The sequence below is a fragment of the Trichosurus vulpecula genome, chromosome 1 (genome assembly GCF_011100635.1).
Source record: "Trichosurus vulpecula isolate mTriVul1 chromosome 1, mTriVul1.pri, whole genome shotgun sequence".
NCBI lineage: Eukaryota > Metazoa > Chordata > Mammalia > Diprotodontia > Phalangeridae > Trichosurus > Trichosurus vulpecula.
Window position 1 is genome coordinate 512,823,500 of NC_050573.1, and position 19,605 is coordinate 512,843,104.

Here is a 19,605-nt window from a genome sequence, read left to right on the forward strand (position 1 = left end):
CTGCATATGGGCAATAGAGTTGCCAATCAGCAGCACTTGCAGCCAGTGTAAGTAATCTATCATCTCTTTCTGAACAGTTTTCTGAACCCCTTATTATCTCTGGGTGATGAGCTCCCAAAGCTGCTTCATTTGTGGTCACAGCCACTTCCAAAGGCCACCATGCTGCTGGTTCTGCCTACCTGCATGTGTACTCTAGGCTAGCCCCCAACCCATCATCAAAGGCTGCTCCTGATGACTTTTTAAGTTGTCTTACACTGAAAAAAATGTCTCACTCTGACTTTTTGTTGGTTTTGCTGCTCTAAAATTTTTATTTGAAGAGTTATTTTAAAGGTACTTAGAGGGCAATTTTGGGAGAGTTCAGCTGGATTATTGCTTGTACTCTGACATATTGGATCTCACTGTAACATTACATGTATATTCTACTTTAATTTGTCAAGCATGTGCCCCTTTTAGATTTGGAGTGGACCATTTTGTTCCTCACAAAGAACAGGAAACTCTAAGTGGCTCCTATTCTGAGTGACATTTTTACAGATTGTAAAGGGTACAAAACAGTGTCCCATCTTCAGTTTGTAAAGGAAATATAAAGAAGGGTTTATATTTTGTTGCTTCTTTAAGAGGTGAAAAGAAATCATTCCATCAATTTGATAGAATCAGAGAGTGGCTAGCCATTGGTGGACTGAAGAATCAGCCACAGTCCTGGTGGCTTTTAAAAGGCCATCCTGCTACTGAAACGGTCTTTATAATGTTCTCCACAACAGGAGAAGCTCTGTCAATTGAGAAAGATTCATCCCTGGAAGTTGGAAAGAGACTTTCTGCACTGTGAAGCAAGTGCAAGTAAGTCCTCAAAGGTTGGATTCTCCTTCCATAGAGGATCCTCTCCACTAACTCTTTTGTGTATGGTACTTGTAGAAGTACCAGAGTTTTTAAGGGAAACCAGGGATATGGTTGCTACTTGGGCCAGCTAAGGGTTAGCCACCTTATAATCACATCAAAATTGTGAGTCACCTCTTCATACCTCCTAAAAGAGCAATGCAAAGGAAAAATTTCTTTACACCTTCTTTAATAGCTTAATAACTCATTTTTCCTGTTCTTCTGCTTACATCCTATAATTTCATCAAGTGGACTGGGGAAACACAATACAACATGAAGTACAGACTGTGGTTTACAAAAAGAAAATCAAAGACAGGAAGACCAGTTACAAGGCTATTCCCGAATACAGGTGGTGGTAATGAGGTCTTCCTTTTGAGTGGAGGCAGTGGGAATCAAATAAAGGTGACATATGAAAAAAATTCCTAAGGTAGATTTGACAAAATTTGATGAATGATTAAATACGGGAGGTTAGGAAAAGGAGAAATCAAAAAATGTTTCACAAATGGTGACTGGGTGAATGGTGGGAATATGAAAATAAATAGGGATGTCAAAAGAAAGGAGCAAGATTTGAGGACAAGATTGTAAGTTTCGATTAACTCATTTAATTCTCATGATCATGAGATAAGGTAGGGATTATTATTCCCGTTATATAGCTGATAAAACCGAAGCTCAGAGACCTTAAGTGACCAATTCATGGACAAGTAATATACTCAAATTTAAGCCTACTTCTGTTGGCCTGTGACCTAAAGCTATTTCCTTTATATCACATTGCCTTTCTCATATACATTTGGGAGAAGGCTGGTCGATATTAAGATATAATATGTGACTGAGGAACAAAATGTGAAGCTAACAAGTCAGGATCAAAATTATGATCCTGAACTCATTACAACCAAAATAGATAATTAAGATATGACTTCATCTCCTGGGGAAGAGAAGCATATCTTTAAATAAATAAAATATTATAAAATAAGTATATTTTTGTATGTGTATATGTATGTATGTAGTGACAACTAGATGGCACAGTGGATAGAGCGTTGGGCCTGGAATCAGAAAGACTAATCTTCCTGGTTCAAATCTAACATCAGACACTTATTAGCCATGTCATAATGTGCAAGTCACTAAACCTTGTTTGCTCCAGTTTCCTCATCTGTAAAATGAACCGGAGAAGGAAATGGCAAATGATTTTAGTATCTTTGCCAAGAAAACCCCAAAGGAGGTCACAACAAAGAGTCAGACATGACTGAAACAACTGAATAACAACAAAAATAATGTATATACATACATATATATATATAAGTATATGTGTATACACACGCATAGTGAAACACACTAATCAGTTTAGAGTGAAATTGAAAGAAGCAGAATAATAGATTCCTCCTGTCAAGAAATACCACAAGGTAAATCATATTATAGGATTTAAATCGGGACAGGACTTTGGAGATTATTTAAGAGTGTTATCCAACATATCCTTTTTACCAATTAAGAAACCACAGCTCAGAGGTATTTAGTTACTGGCTTAATGACACGTAACTAGTTAGTGGAAAAGTTAGGACTAGGATACAGGTCTCCTATCAGCACAAAAAGTTCCAGAAATTCTAAGACTAGATACAGAGAAGGTGGAAAATTTAATATTATGCTTTTCATTTCAATTTTAAATTAGTTGATATTATATAACTTCAGTGTTTCCATCTTCTGCCACAAAGCTCTAAAAGTTTTTCTTTTTTTGTCAAAAATTTTCATAGTTGTTTCTCCATACAACAGCTACTATGTTTATAATATATTCTCATCCATGTTTTAAAATAAAGTAGAATTGTGATTATCTCAACCCAGTCATCCAAACTTCTGGATTATATCAAGTTTTTAAAAAGGTATGGCAAAAAAGGAGGAAAGGAATATATGAAATTGCTTCCTTACCCCAGCTCACTAAGCTCTGTTCTTACCACAATTCAAAAAACTCCAAATTCTCCTCCTTCTTTACTAATACTTTCCTAAGACTCAGAAAAATATTGTTAATTCTTCCAAACATACTCTTCATTCCTCCTGGGGAAAATGATAAAATAATAATAAATGAATGAGAGTAAGTAGAACTACATATCTCTTATTTTGATTTCATTTTCTCAAATAAAGAAAAAAATCTTTAGACTGAAAAGAACAAAGCAGAAATGACTACTAGAGTGTTGAAAGATGGGATACATGTGGAACTAATGAGAGCATCTAGCTGTGCCCAATTAGTTTAAGACATCAAACCAGATAAACTAAATTTTGGGGTATAGAAAGAGATGGCTGAACAACCTTCCATGAACTTAAAACACTGTGACTAAGAATGTCATAGAATTAAGGAAAGGTAAATACATCAATTTTCAAAAAAGGGAAGAACAGAGTCTACAAACTATAGGATAGCAATATAGATTTCTCTTCTTGGAAAAATTCTAAAATGTGTTACTAAAAGAATGGAAAAGGAAGAAATGATTATGAAGAGCCAGTGGCTTCATCAAAAATTAGTCATGATGGAATAACATCATGACTTTTTTTTAACAGTTACTAGATTGAGAGACAGAACCAAGATGGCAGAGTAAAGGGAGCATTCAAGCTGAATTCTCCCAACATTCCTTTCTAAACAACTTTAAAATAACATAGCAAATTTAATTTTAAAACAGCATAACAACAAAAGATCAAGGTGAGACATTTTTCTAACCCAGGAAAATATAGAAAATCCAACTATAAGCCTTGGATACTGGACTACAGTGGCAGTATCAGGAGTTCTCACCATCCAGAGACATGGTAAAGAGATTGGACACTTAGTCAGAAAGAGATCACAGGGGACTGGTGTGCTAACACTGGGACCAGGACCATGTGCCATTTGGCAACTCCATTGGTCATTACTCAATTCCAGGTCTCTAGGGCAAAGAAGAGTACTTACATTCAGTCACAAGGGAGCAGGGGGTCTATCTGGGTAAGGACCAGAGAGTAAACCAGGAAAGTAGTGACCACACCTCTTCTCAGATCACACCAACTTGGAAGCACTAATGCTACCAATGAAAATAGCAGGGCAAAAAAGCCTGAAGTTTGGGGTAATGACCACCCGCTCCCACACCACAGATGAGTAGAGCCTGACTCTAACATAAAGGCCAAAGTCAAGAAAAAGGCTGGAAAATGAACAAATAATAAAAAAACTTGACCATAAAAATCTTCTATGGTGATAGGGAAGCTCAAGATATAAACTCTGAAATCATCAATGTGAAAGCATCTATAAGCAAAGCCTCAAAGAAAAACAAATATTGGACATGAGTACAACAAGAATTCCTAGAATGGTTGAAGAAAGCTATTTTTTAAAAAATCAAATGGGAATGGTAGAAGAAAAATTAGAGAAATGAAAGCACTGCAAAAAAATTCTGAAAAGAGAATTAACAGCTTGGTTTTTAAAAAGACAAAAAATATTGAAAAAAATAATTCATTAAAAAGCAGAATTGGACAAATGTAAAAAGAGGTACAAAACATCACTAAAGAAAACAATTCCTTAAACATTAGAATTGGTTAAGAGAAAGCTAATTACTCCATAAGGTATCAAGAAACAATAAAACAAAGTCAAAAATGAAAAAAATAGAAGAAAATGTGAAATGTCTCTCACCAGAAAACAACTGTCCTAGAAAATACATTAAGGAGAGATCATTTAATAATTAATGGACTACCCAAAAGCTATGATCTAAAAAATAGCCCAGACATCAAATTTCAAAAAATGATAAAGGAAAACTGTTTAGATATTATAGAATTAGAGGGCAAAGTAAAAATTGAAAGACTTCACAATAGCCTCCTGAAAGCTATTCTAAAATGAAAACCCCAAGGAATACATAGCCAAATTGCAGAACTCCCAGCTCAAAAAGAAAATACTGAAAGCAGCCAGAAAGACACAATTCAAATATCATGAAACCACAGTAAGAATCACACAAGACTGAGCAGCAAGCATAATAAGGGAGTAGAGGGTTTGTAATATGATATTCCAAAGACAAAGGAGCTAGGATTACAACCAAGAATAAACTACCCAGTAAAACTTAGTATAACCTTTCTGAGGGGAAAAAAAGAGCCACTTAATGAAACACAGGAGTTCCAGATATTCTTGATGAAAAGACCAAAGCTGATAGAAAATTTGACAAACACAAGACTTAAGAGGGGAATAAAGAGCTAAAAATGAGTGAGAAATCATGAAAAACTTAAGGTTGAACTGTTTACATTCCCAAATGGGAAGATAAAACATATAATTTCTAAGAACTTTAGCATTATTAGGGTAGTTAGAAAGAATCTACACAGACAGCAGGCATGAGATTGAGTCTATTATGTTGAGATGATCTCAAAAAAAAAAGAATGGGAGGGTGAGAAAGAGGGATGCTCTGGGAGAAGGTGGAAGGAAGAGGAAGAAGAGGGAAACTATCTCTAATAAAAATGAAAGAGCATGTCAAGAAGTTTTTACAATGGAAAGGAAAATAGGGGTAGGGAGTGGATAATACTTGAACTTCACTCTCATCTGCAGTGGTTCAAAGAGGGAAATGTGTGTGTGTGTGTGTGTGTGTGTGTGTGTAGATATATAGATATATACATATGCTCAGTTGGGTATGGAAATCCATCTTACTGATCTGTGAAGTAGGAGGGAAAGGGGATTTAAAAAAGGGAGTAAGGGAGTAATAAGAGAGAAGATGGGTTAAGGGAGGCAATGGTTAGAAGTAAAATAGATTTTTTGAGGAGGGACAGGGTGAGAGGGAGGTTGGGGGTAGAGGGAAATATATGGTTAGTAATCATAAACGAATGTGAATGGCATGAACTTACCAATAAAAATGGAAGCATATAGCTCAATGGATGAGAAACCAGAATCCAACAATATGTTGTTTACAAGAAACACAATAGCAAAAGAAAAACAAAGTAAAACTAAGTGGCTAGAGCAGGATCTATTATGTTTCAGCTAAGGTAAAAAAAAAAAGCAGGGGTAGCAGCCATGATCTCAGACAAAACAAAAGCAAAAATAGATCTAATTAAAAGAAATAAGCAGGGAAATTACATTTTGCTAAAAGGTGCCATAGACAATGAAGTATTATCAGTACTAAACATATATGCACCAAATTCTTATAGGAAAACTTAAATGAAATATAGGAGAAAATAGACAGTAAATCCAAACTAGTGGAGAACCTCAATGTACCCCTCTCATACCTAAACAAATCTAACCACAAAATAAATAAGAAAGAAGTCAAGGAGAGGAATAGAATGTTAGGAAAGTTAGATATGATAGACTTCTGGAGAAAAATTAATATGAATATAAAGAAGTATACTTTTTCTCAGCTGTATTTTCTCACCTTCACAAAAATTGACCATATATGAAGGCATAAAAAGTTTGTAAACAAATCCAGAAAAGGAGAAATATTCAGTGTACCCTTTTAAAACTATAATGCAATAAAAAGTACATTCAATAAAGGGCATAGGTCATAGCATAGATCAAAGATTAATTGAAAACTTAAAATTTTAAATATTAAATTTTAATCTAATAATTAAAATTTTAATATTAAAGAGTGAATGGGTCAAAGAACAAATCATAGAAATAATTGTTTTATTAAAGAAAATGACAAAAATGAGACTATATATGGAAATTTGTAGTGTGCACACAGAGCAGGACTTAGGGGAAAATTTATTTCTCTAAATGTTTACATTAATAAAAGAGAGAAAGAGTGGATCAATGAATTGGGCATACAAGTTAAAACAACTATAAAAAATAAATTAAAAATTCCAAATTAAATAGCAAAATGGAAATTCAGAAAATTAGAGGACAGATAAATAAAAATTGAAAGAAAAAAGTTGAAATAATAAATTGGAACAGAAGGTGATTTATGAAAAAACAATAAAATAAACAATTGGTTAATTTGATTTTTAAAAAAGAAAAGAAAACCAAATAACCAGTATTAAAAATGAAAAAGGTAGATACATGAATAAAATGAACACAATGAAGATGAAATTAAAGCAATTATTAGGAACTATTTTGCCCAATTATGTGCCAATAAAACTGGAAGTCTGAAGGAAATAATAAATTTTTGCAAAAACATGAAGTGCACAGATTAACAGAAGAAATGCAAAATCTCTTAATAACACTATCTTGTAAAAGAAATTAAACAATATGCAAATGAACTCTCTAAGAAAAAGTCCTCAGGAACAGATGGATTTACAAGCAAATTCTAACAAACATTTAAAGAATAATTAATTTCTATACTATATATACTACTTGAAAAAATAAGTTTAAAAAGACTCCTACAAAATTCCTTTTAATTCAGAAATGTAGTTTTGGTAAGTGAATCAGAGTGAACAGAAACAAAGAAAGAAAATTATAAACCAATTGATCTAATGAATATTGATATAAACATATTTTGAATACTAACAAAGAGACTATAGCAATATATCACAATGATCACACAGTATGAACAGACGGGATTTATACAAGAAATGCAAGTCTAGCATAATTGACTATATCAATAACAAAACCAACAAAAAATCATATGATTATATGAACAGATTCAGAAAAAGCTTTTGACAAAATACCATGCCCATTTTTATTAAAGCACTAGAAAGCATAGGAATAAATGGAGCTTTCCTTATAATAGTAAGTAATATCTATCTAAAACCAAGAGTAAGCATTATCTGTAATGAGGATAAACTAAAAACCTTCTCAATAACATCTAGAGTGAAGCAAGGATGTCCATTATCATAATTATTATTATTTAATATTGTTCTAGAAATGCTAGCTATAGCAATAAGGCAAGAAAAGAAATTGAAAGAATGAGAACAGACAACAAGGAAATAAAACTATCACTTTATAATACCATCATGTCATCTTTGGCAAAGTTGTTAATAAACTTTATTATAAACAAATAAGTAAGCAAAATAAAAAATAAAATAAACCCACACAAATCATCAGCACTTCTACGTATCATTCTTAATCTAGTAAGAAGAGATAGAAAGGGAAAATCCATTAAATTGCATACACTATAAAATACTCGAGAGTCTACCTGCTAAGATATACAGAGAAATTATCTGAACACAATTGTAAAACACTTTTCATGCAAATAAAGACAGAACTAAACAAATGAAGAAACATTAGATGCTCATGGATAGGCCAAATCAAAATGATAATTCTACCTAAATTAATATATTTATTTAGTGTCATAGCAATCAAACTACCAAAGAATTATCTTATTCTAGCTTATATCTATTATATCTGTAGTTCTAGAAAAATAATAACAAAATTAATCTGGAAGAACAAAAGTTCAAGAATATCAAGGAAATCAACGGGAAAAAAGTAAAGGAAATTTGGCCTAGCAGTACCAGATTTCCAACTATGCTATAAAGTGATAATCATCAAAACAATCTGATACTAGGTAATAGAGTGGTTAGAGACAATTCCAAAAGACTCATGATGGAAAATGCTATCCATATCCAAAGAAAGAACTATGGAGTTTGAATGCAGATTGAAGTATACTATTTTCACTTTGTTGTTGTTGTTGTTTTCTTTCATGTGATTTTTCCCTTTTGTTCTGATTCTTCTTTCACAACATGACTACTGTGGAAATATGTTTAACATGATTGTATATGTATATACACAATCTTATAAAAGTGAATGTTGAAAACTATTTTACATATAATTTTTAAAAGGTACTATTAATTGGGGAGGTGGGGAATAGAGTGGTTGATTAGTGGAAAAGATTAGGTGCACAATAAACACAAGTAAATGACCATAGTAATCTAATGTTTGATAAGCCCAAAGATCCAAGCTTTTGGAGCAAGAGCTCACTATCTGACAAAAACTTCTGGGAAAAATGAATAGTAAATTTGGCAGAAAATAGTCATAAACCACTATCTCACACTATATAAGGTCTCTGATAAAGGTCTCATTTCTCCAATATATGTGGGGTGGAGATAAATGTATAAAAACAAGAGTCATTCCCCAACTGGCAAATAATGAGAGGATATGAACAAGCAATTTTCAGAAAAAATCAAAATTATCCACAGTTCTATGAACACATGCTCTAAATCACTAACAATTAGATAAATGCACACGAAAACAATTTTTGGATACCACCTCACACCTATGAGATTGGCTAACATGACAGAAAAGGAAAATGTTGAATTCTGGAGGGAATGTGGAAAAATAAATACACTAATGCACTATAATTGTGCACCAAATGGTCCAACCATTCTGGAGAACGATTTGTAACTATGTCCAAAAGATCATAAAGCTGCATAGCATTTGACCCAGAAATATCATTACTTGGTCTGTATCCCAAAGAGAACAAAGGAAGAGGAAAAGTACCTAGATGTACAAAAATATTTATGGCAGCTCTTTTTGAGGTGGCAAAGAATTAGACATTGAGGAAGTGCCCAACAATTGGGAAATGGCTGAACAAGGTGGGGTATGTGATTGTAACAGAATACCATCATGCTATAAGAAATTATGAAGAGGACAGTTTTAGGAAAATCTGGGAAGACAACTTATATGAACTGATGCAAAGTGAAGGGAGAAGAACTAGGATAATATTGTAACCAGTAATAGCAATATTGTAATGATTACCAACTGCGAAAGATTCAGCTACTCTGATCAATCCAATGACCCACAACAATTCCAAAGGTTTCATGATGTAAAATGTGGTCCATATCCAGACAGAGAGAAAACTGACAAATGCTGAATGCAGAATTAAGCACTTTTTTTCACTCTATTTTTCTTTTTTTCTTTTGCAACAAGGTTAATAAGAAAATCTGCTTGGAACGACTTCACATGTAAAATGGGTATCATTGCTTTCTCAATGGGTGGGGTAGGAAGGAATAAGAATTTGGAACTCAAAATCAAACTTGGATGTTAAAAAAATTATTTAAAAAACCAAAAAATAAAATAAAACAGTGTTTAGACAGAGTGATGCTGTAAGTATACTATAGTTTAACCTAGATTTCAGCAAAGCATGTGACAAATTCTTTCATACTGTCTTTGCAGGAAAAATCGAGAAACAAGGGACAGATGGCAGCATAATAAGGTAGATTTGCAACTTATTGGATGTTACTAATAGCTCAATGCCAATTTTGTTGAAAGTCTCTAGTTCAGTTGTCCAGTGATCTATCCTTGACCTTGTGCTATTTAAAATGTTATAAAGGATTTGGATGAAGATATAGATAGCAAGTTCATCAAATGTATAGATAATAGAAAGCTAAGAAGAATAGTTAACAGATTCAGGATCCAAAAAAATTAGACAGGTTAGAACACTAGGTCTAATCTAATAAGGTGAGGTTTAATCAGGATAAATGCAAAGAACTTCATGTTCATTAAAAATTAATACTGCAAGTACAACATGGGAGAAATGTGGCTAGACATATGTCCCTTTGAAAGCTAGGGGTTTTTGTAGACTTCAACCTTAATATAAATCACCCTTGCATAATAGCAACCAAAAAAGCCGTCCCGACCTTAGACTACTTTTAAAGAAGTATAGTGTCCAAAATACTGAGAGGTCCTTTGTAGTGGCCTCTTCCCTGATCAGATGACATTGATACTGTGCCCAGATCTAAGCACATTTTGGTAAAGCCTAAAAAAATCTAGGGGAGAGGCAATCAAGATTAAGGGGGTCAAAACTGTACCATATGAGGATAGGTTTCATACAACTGGAGACGTATGGTCTAAAGAAGTAGAAACACAGGAAAGAAACATAAAAGTAATCTTCAAGCATTTGAAGGGCTAAAAGATGGACTAGATTTGTTCTTCTTGTTCTAAGAGGACAGAATTTGTAATAATATGTGGAAATTGCAGATAGACTTTACTTGACATAAAACGTAACTTCCTCATAATTGGGGGACATTCCACAATAGTACAATGGGCTACTTTGAAAGGCACTAGATTCCTCCTCATTTTAGGTCTTCAAGTAAAGCCTGGATGGTTGCTTATTTAGTACGTGGTAGAGGAGATTCTTGTTCAGGCACAGGTTAGACCAGGTGACCACTTCCAACTCAGAGATTCTGACTGTAAGAGGCAGACCAATAGAGTAAATATAAAGTGAAAATGTAAATTTATACAAAGTAGTTTGTGGGGGAGAGCACTAGAAGCTGGGGGATTAGGAAAGCCTTCATGGAGGTGGTGGCTGAACTGCATCTTAAAGAAAGGAAGGAATTCTATGATGTGAAGATGATGGAATGCATTCCTGTCACATGAGACACCAGTTCAAAGGCATGAGATTTGGATATGGAATATCATGTGTGAAAACTAGAGAGAGCTCCAGTGTGGCAGAAGCACACCATGTGAAAGGGATAGCATTTCCAGTGAGGCTGGGAAGATAGATTGGAGCCAGACTGTTAAGAGCTTTAAAAGCTGAACAGAGGAGTTTATATTTTATCCTGGAGGCTATTACCTCCAGGAAGTTATGGCAGTTGATTGAGTAGGGTATTGATACATTCAGATCTGTACTCAAGGAAATCTTTGACATCAGTGGAATGGAATGAAAAGAGACTTGAAGCAGGGGGTGCCAGCTGAAAGTCTGTTGCAATAATCCAAGTGAGAGGTGATGTGGGCCTGAACAAAAGATGCGACTGTATGAGTAGAGAGAAGGGATCAAATGTAAAAGCAGTTGTGGAGGCAGAAACAAAATTTGGCAACTGATTAGATATGTAAGGATCAGGGAGAACGAGAAGTACAGGATAATGAAGAGATTATGACTCTGAGACACTAGACTGGTGGTAGTGTCTTTGATAGAAATAGTGAAGTTTGGAAGTGGAGAACACTTATAGGGAAAATATATTGAGTTCTACTTTGAGCAAACTGAGTTGGAGATATCACTGGGATCTTCAGTTTGAAACGTCTGATAAATGATGATGGAGAATAGAAGCTTCAAAAAGAGCAAAGTTTTTGTTTGATATTGAATTATTCTTTGCGCCACTTTGACTCCTCACCTCACCAAAGCATTTTTACTTTTACCTTTAATTGTTGATTAAAGGAATTTAGAATTTCTAATACATGTTTGCTTTACAGACCCGATTCCTTAATTTTCTTTTTTGGTGCCTTTAATATATTTTTCAAGTTTTCTACCTTATGTACCTGGTAGATATTGAAGTAAAGTTATTATTATGGTTGTCACTGTTATATTTTTCAGTACTTCAAAAGATCTGTTTGGTTTATTGGTATGGATACTTCCTGGCCCATGCAAGTTGCAACCTATCCTTGCCAGAGTAAATAATCTTTACGACAAAAATAAAACATAGACAAAAATGAGTATCATTAACCTTCCTGTAATGAGCTTCTCCAAATTCAGCTAGGCCAGTTCTCATTAGACAGATATTCAGTCTGTCACTTGACACATACTCAAAGCCATTTCAACTTGGTAGTAACTCAATCAGAGTTTGCATTCCATTCACATAGTTTTCAAGAACCTAGCATCATCTTCACACTACATGATGAGAGATTGAAATCAAGATTAATGACTGCTTCTAAAGAAGTCCAAGGCAGAGGACAAATAGCAATGGTTAAACTTCAATTATCTGTTTCACAGGCTTGTCATAAGGAGCAAGGAATATCGTAAGTTCTCTGTAACACTTGTAATGTACCAAGGAAGTCACAGTTTCCATGAACAATAATTCATAGCAATCTATTGCTAGGTAAATATGTTTAGCAACAAAATGTGAATTAGCTTATACAACCTTAATTAGATTATATATTTATTCTGATGTACTAAAAAAAAGTGCACATGAGACTGGTATCACCTTGGCTGTTCACTAGATACTTACAGTTCCTTCTGGGTCAACTAAAAGAAGGTGCTTGACTTGTCCATTATGTATCCCTGTGAGGACATAGGATCCTGGATTGGTTGTGCTTTTTCTGACAAGGAAGTCCCCATCTTTTTTTAGTAGCTGCTCTGCTTCTTTCCTGCTCATTTCTCCTTGATACCAAGGCTCTGCCTTCAACTCTTCCATCATTCTCCAATCAGCTGCTCTAGATAGAATAGGGCTGGTGTTTTCCACTGACATAGCCTTATTCAACAAAGGTTCCATGGTTTGGTTCTTAAGGGCATCTTCAAAAGGTCCTGGCAACAACAGTAAATACAAGCAGTAAATCAATCAAGAGGAAACTAAGTGACAAAATCTCATCTATCTGATCAATTAAAAATAAGAGGGTTATAATAAAACGGCTACTTTTTATTGACTGAAGGTGGGTTTATTTATTAATGCAATAAAATATAATAAAACCCAATTATAACATTGGAATGAGGGACTTGAAGTCAGTAAGATTTGGGTTCAAATCCTGCTGTTATGTTTACTACCTCTGTGATCCTAGATAAGTCACTTCACTTTTAAACCTTAGTTTCCTCATCTGCAAAATGAGAAAATTGGACTTGCTGGACTCTAAGATTCCTTTAGGATCTACATCAATGATCCTATGATTTTAGCCAATTTTTGCTATGCTTTTTTAAGAAACAACATTTTATAGAAAAAAGCATTAGCCAATTGACCACTTGTCCAAGCTGAGATGCCATATATTGTACAAAGGGCCAGAGGACTCTTTTTGCCTATTTAAGTGGCTAGAACGACTTCATTTTTAATACATTACATAGTCTCAGAAGTCATTCTTATTATACAGCTACAATTTTCTTAGAAACAAAATATTCATTTCAAAACACCTCTTTTCCTACTAAATCCACCCTGGAAAACGGGCCGTGTTCCCTAACTTTGAGTTCAGGTGCATATGTAATGTAAGTCCCTTCCTGTAACAATAATGCTACTTGCCACTACTGTGGCTGCGTAAGGCCAGTAACACCAGCACACGGGGGGGCTGCTAGCACAGGTTCTTTGATCTGCTTTTCTAAGGAAAGCATCTTTAAGGGGTTTACAATCTCATTTAATTAAACATACATATATCATTCACTTAGTTCAGGGGAAAAGTCAGCACCGTGAACTTCAGAGAAAACACAAACAGAAATTACAAGCAGATATTATATAAACAGAACAAAACAACACAGATCAGCAGACAGGCTTCTAGCTGTCTCTCCAAGACATTACATACATAGTTATTAGAGACAGAAGCACCAACATCTGGGTTTTTCAAAGCTGGGGCGGGGGAGGGGGGGTTCCAATGACTACTCGGAGTCTCATCTGATCAAATTATACAACACTCTTCCAGTGAGTGAGCCCTGAACAAAATGCTAACCTCAGAGTATATATACACTTCTTCAGGGTCAGAGGACATCACAACCATGCGACTCAAACCCATGTGACCTAGGCCTTCCCATGACTTAAGCAGGCCATCAAAGACTCCCGATTCAATCAAAGACTCTTGATTCAAACAAAGGCAAGACTCAAGGACACTTGATTGCCTTAGTGCTGAGAAGCACTCCAAAACAAAAGACAACAAAAAGTCGTACTTTACTTGCCATTACACTTCCTCATATTCATGTCAATCACTTTTCACCAAAATTGCCTCACCAGTAAATTCTAAAAGTTGCCTGTGCACTGGATCACTCTGTACTTATCAATGTGCTTCCCCAGGTACTCCTTGAATCCTTCCAGAGCAGGGATGATGTTCATGATGACTATGATAATGACTATGACAATGATGACTGTGATGATGATTATAGATGGTGGTATTGATAAGAGTTAATGAAGGAAATATAAAGCTTTAATCAAGCATGTGCTAACTGCTGTGCTACAGGCTGGGGATACAAATACAAAAAAAAAGATAGTCCCTAAAATGAAGGTGCTTACCTTTTCATAGGAGAAGACAACATATAAAGGGCAATGGTGGCCAGAGAAGTGTGAAGTCACAGTGTTAGTGTGTAGAGCCAAAGGGCAATATACTGATATAACTTTTCCAGAAATTATGGTAATATTTATTTGATTACTGTTACTAGACCAAGTGGTGGAAAACAGGAGTAGGGAGGAGAATGCCCTAGTAGCACAACAGGAAGATGATGTAATGTATGATAATGGGCAATTCTTGATTATAAAATCATGAAAATATGCATAGTGTGACACAAATGTGAGATCACTTAGGCCAGTTCCAAAACTAACACTATCCAGTTTATTGATATTGGGAGTGGGCACAAATAGGGGAAGAAGAGCTTGTTCTCCTCCAACTTCCTGCCTTTGTGGCACTACATTATTCATTATCAAATTTACCAGGAGATTGGCAAAGGAAAAGAAAAGAGATAGTACTGAAATTAGTCAGTCTTGGAACTTTTTAATAAACCTTTATTTTTAAAAGTTTGTGGATTTTAGGGTGAAGATAAGCTAAAATGTTTAGAGATAATATGTCCTCAAGCCACCCTTGCCCATATTACTTTGAAAAAATGAACTTTAGATTTATACTGTTTACTGAGCAACAGTTGCCCTTCTTTTTATGTCCAATTTAATATTAAAACTTGTGAGTGAACAAGAGAGGAGCAGATGCTAGGTCCTTTGTTGTGCCCTCCTGCTTTATTGCATTTTTCCACTCTCTATCTCTAGGTCAGGAACACAGTTAATATCAAACAGATATTATTAAGAGAAGAACCAGTTATTATTAAGGAAGTTTTTATTCCCTCCTTCAGGCCTTAGTCCAACCTAATTCCTTAGAGCCACTGATTCAGGAGGTTATTTTGAATTTCCAAAACTTATTTACTTAGAGAAAAACATTTACCTGATAATTAATAGTATGAGATGGAATTTGACTTAAATTTTGTTGTGTGAATTTTCTCTTGGTCTATTTGACTAGCAATTGCCAATATGCCAACCCCATTCACAAAGAGACAAAAGCTGAAGTGTATTCACTGAGAGTGAGACACGCTCTACCAGCAGTTGATGAACATGTGTGTCCCTCGCAATTTGACTAATACTATTTACATGTTACATGAGATAGGGAAAATGGCTGCCTGTTATAGTGAAACTGATCATACAAAGGAAAAAAAGTATGCTTGTTAAGGAAAATGTATTACACTTGTTACAGGAGATAGATAAAGAAAGTACATATCCTTGTTAGTATAGTTAGTTACACTAAGTCAAAGATAATCATACAGCACTTGTGAGACAAGAAAAAGGAGGGGAGCCTATATCCTTGGCCTGTTGAAGTAGCAAATCTATAATTTAAACCCAAATCCTCTGATTGAAAATCCAGTGCTCATTCCTATTCCAAGCTGCTTTAATTCAATTCAATTAAGCAAACATTTATTAAGTCTACATTATGCACTAGGCTCTAATTATCTTCTGCTGAGTAAGCATTGTTGCTTCATCAGCTCTGATTTTCTTCTTTTTTTCTATAGCCAGGACTCGGGTAAATGAACCAATACCACCGGGCTTCAGAATAATCTGTGGTTTATCTAGTAATGAATATGAAGATTTCTGAAAAAGAGTTTCAAGAAATTAAGCCTCTCATTCCCAATTAACTACAGAGAATGATTATTTCTTATCCACAGCAGAAGATAGCCAGTTTGATGATGACTTCAAAGTTACTACACTCATAACCTAGAAAATGATAAAGATTATTACCATACATCAAAACTCTATTATCAAAGAATGAAATGAGGTATTTGGAATTTGACATAGCCTGCATTAAAGCATTGTTGAAAAAAAATGTTAATAGGAACTTACTCATGTCAAATAAGTCTTTTCTTGGGCTGTTGTCTTTGGTAGTGTCCACTGATTCACTGAATACACTTTCAGCATCTCCTTGAAGGGCCTGCAAAACTTGAATATTTACACGTTGAGTATTCACATAGATTGGTGCTTCTCCTGGAGGAGTTACTTGGGATTTTCCTTCTGGCATATTATAGCTATCCAAAGAACCTGTAAAAAAGCAAGAGAATAACCCTTTTTCATTATTATAATTGTGGAGATGAAGGAATTTAGCTTAGGTTACATGGAAAATTAATTTTTAAATGATACAAGTGTTTTGGACCTCACATTGAGAGAAAGAGCTATATAGATTCATTTTTAAAAATTGATTTTATTCTGAGCTTAAGAAATAAAACAAGCATTTCTATAATATAGTAGAATAGAAAAAAGATGATTGTACATGAAATCACAAATCTATTATGTACAACTTGCTATTCCTTTAAAATATATAATAAAGTTTTGTAACTTTCTCTTTTTTCCTTTTTTTCTTCCCCCTCCCACCCTAGAGATGGCTATCATTAAGCACAAGTGTGTGTGTATGTGTGTATACATACACACATACACACACACACAAAACCATCCTATACATAATTTTATTTATCAGTTCTTTCTCTGGAGTTGGTTATGAAAAAAACAATAAAATAGCTAAACCGTTGGTTAATTTGATTTTAAAAAGAGAGAAGTAAGCCAAATCACTAGTATTAAAAATGAAAAGGGTGAATATATCACTAATGAAAATTAAATTAAAACAGTTATTTTGCCCAATTATATGCTAATAAATTTAATGATATAAGTGAAATAGAACAATATTACAAAAACATAAATGGCCTAGATTAGTCAGCAGAAGAAACAGAATAAATAGACCTATTTTAGAAAAAGAAATTGAACAGGGCTCCTAAGAAAACAAACACCAGGACCAGATGGATTTACAAGTGAATTTTATCAAACATTTAAAGATCAACTAATTCTAATATTAAATAAATTATTTGGAATAATGGGCAAAGAAGGGATCCTACCAAATGCCTTTTATGAAACAAATATGATACTGATACCTAAACCAGGAAGAGTAAAAAGAGAGAAAAAAAATTATAGGCCAGTTTCATTAATGAATATCGATGCAAAAATCCTAAATAAAATACTAGCTAAAAAATTACAACAATATATTAAAAAGATTATACATTCTGATCAAGCAGGATTTATATGAGGACTGCAGGGATGGGTTAACATAAGGAAAACTATTAACATAATTGAATATATCAATAATAAAAGTTAAAAACTCATATGATTATATTGGTAGATGCAGAAAAATCTTTTGATAGAATACAACATTCATTTCTATTAAAAACACTTGACAGTTTAGATATAAATGGATTCTTCCTTAAATTGATTAAAAATATTTACCTAAAACCATCAGCAAGCATTATTTATAATGGGGATAAGCTAGAAGCCTTCCCTCTAAGATCAGGGGTGAAACAAGGATGCCCCAATATTATTCAATATTGTATTTGAAATCCTAGCAATAGCAATAAGAGAAGAAAAAGAAAAAGTAATTGGAATAGAGAATGAAGTAATAAAACTATTTCTTTTTGCAGGCAATATAATGATGTAACTAGAAAATCTCAAAGACAACCAAAAAGTTAGTTGAAACAAAAACTATAGCAAAGAAGCAGGATATAAAGTAAATCCATATAAATCATCAGCATTCCTATACATCACAAACAAAATCTTGTAAGAAGAGATAGTAAAAGATACTCCATTTAAAATAACTTTAGACAATATAAAATACTTGGGAATTCACCTACCAAAACAAACTCGGGAACTTTATGAACAAAATCATAAAAATTTTTTATACAAATAAAATCAGATGCAAATAACTGGAGAAATATTAATTGCTTGTGGATGGCCTATATAGATTCTTATTCTTCGGGATTCTAAAGGCCACAGCAACAGGAATGTAACATGGATTCCAATTAAAGTGCTTTACCTTGTGTCTCTCTAAGGAACACAGGAAAATGACAAAAATCCCTTTGGCTCTCTGAGAATATCTAGAGAAGCACCTTCTCTCTGACCTAATTAGTGTAAGATGGATATTAATATATTTTTATCAAGTGGTTTTTCTCCATCTTCCCTCCATCCAAGTATTTCTTTTTTTAAAAAGGGGGGGAAAACTTCAAATCCATAATAAATATATATGTTTAAAGTACCTTTTCACTGAAAAGCTCAAAGCACTTTCACAGATTTATCTCATTTATTCTACCAACAGCCCTGTTGGATAGACAGAAGCTTGACATTACATGCATTTTATTGATATAGCACCACAGGTAGCAAGATGCTAAATATTAAATATAAAACTGACCATCTACCCAATACTGACTTCACGCTGTTAGTTTCAGTAAGTAACCCATCTGAAAGTTATGTCATAAAGACAGTAAACTTTTGTTTAAAAAGTGAGATCTAATTTAGCATCCTTGCTCAGCCATCTGTAGGCACGTTTTAAGTATAAAATGGTACATTCTAGGAAAAAGGATTCATTCTGTTCTATCCCAGACTCACATAATAGATTCATAATACATAGCTATTCAATATATTATGTGTTTCGATTGTACAAGCTATGCTTCTAATGGATTTAAATATTATGCCAAGAAAATTACACCACTGATGTTAAAAAATTTGCTTCATGTTTTTTGTGTTTTTGTACTTTTATACAAATAAAAGAAATGTAGCCAAGATCACAAAGAAAGCAGAAAAAGTGGAATAAATTTTATAGACAGTTTCTCAGATAAAAATCTCATATCTCAAATATAAAAAGAATTTTATCAACTCTATAAGAAGGCAAGTAATTCCCCAACTGATAAATGGTCAAAGGATAAGAACAGGCAGTTTTTAGATTAAAAAAAAATAAAACAATTTATATTCATATAAAAATATTCTAAATCATTATTGATTAGAAAAATGCAAATAAAAACAACCTTGAGATATCATTTTACACCTATCAGACTGTCTAAAATGATTGAAGGGGAAAGCAACATTTGTTGGAGGGGATGTGGAAAAATTGGGTCACTAATTCATCTTTGGTTGAATTGTGAACTGATGAAAGTA

General features: G+C 33.8%; 1 protein-coding gene across 1 annotated transcript in view; it reads right to left on the bottom strand.

Moving 5' to 3' along the window:
• SHC3 (SHC adaptor protein 3) overlaps positions 1-19,605 on the bottom strand; it is a 172,268-nt gene that overhangs the window by 10,767 nt on the left and 141,896 nt on the right. Inside the window, exons 10-11 of the mRNA XM_036742329.1 lie at positions 16,483-16,677; positions 12,652-12,947 (exon numbers count right to left, since the gene is read on the bottom strand). Of these exons, the coding sequence (XP_036598224.1) occupies positions 12,652-12,947; positions 16,483-16,677 (491 nt within the window). The remainder of the gene's footprint in view (positions 1-12,651; positions 12,948-16,482; positions 16,678-19,605) is intronic.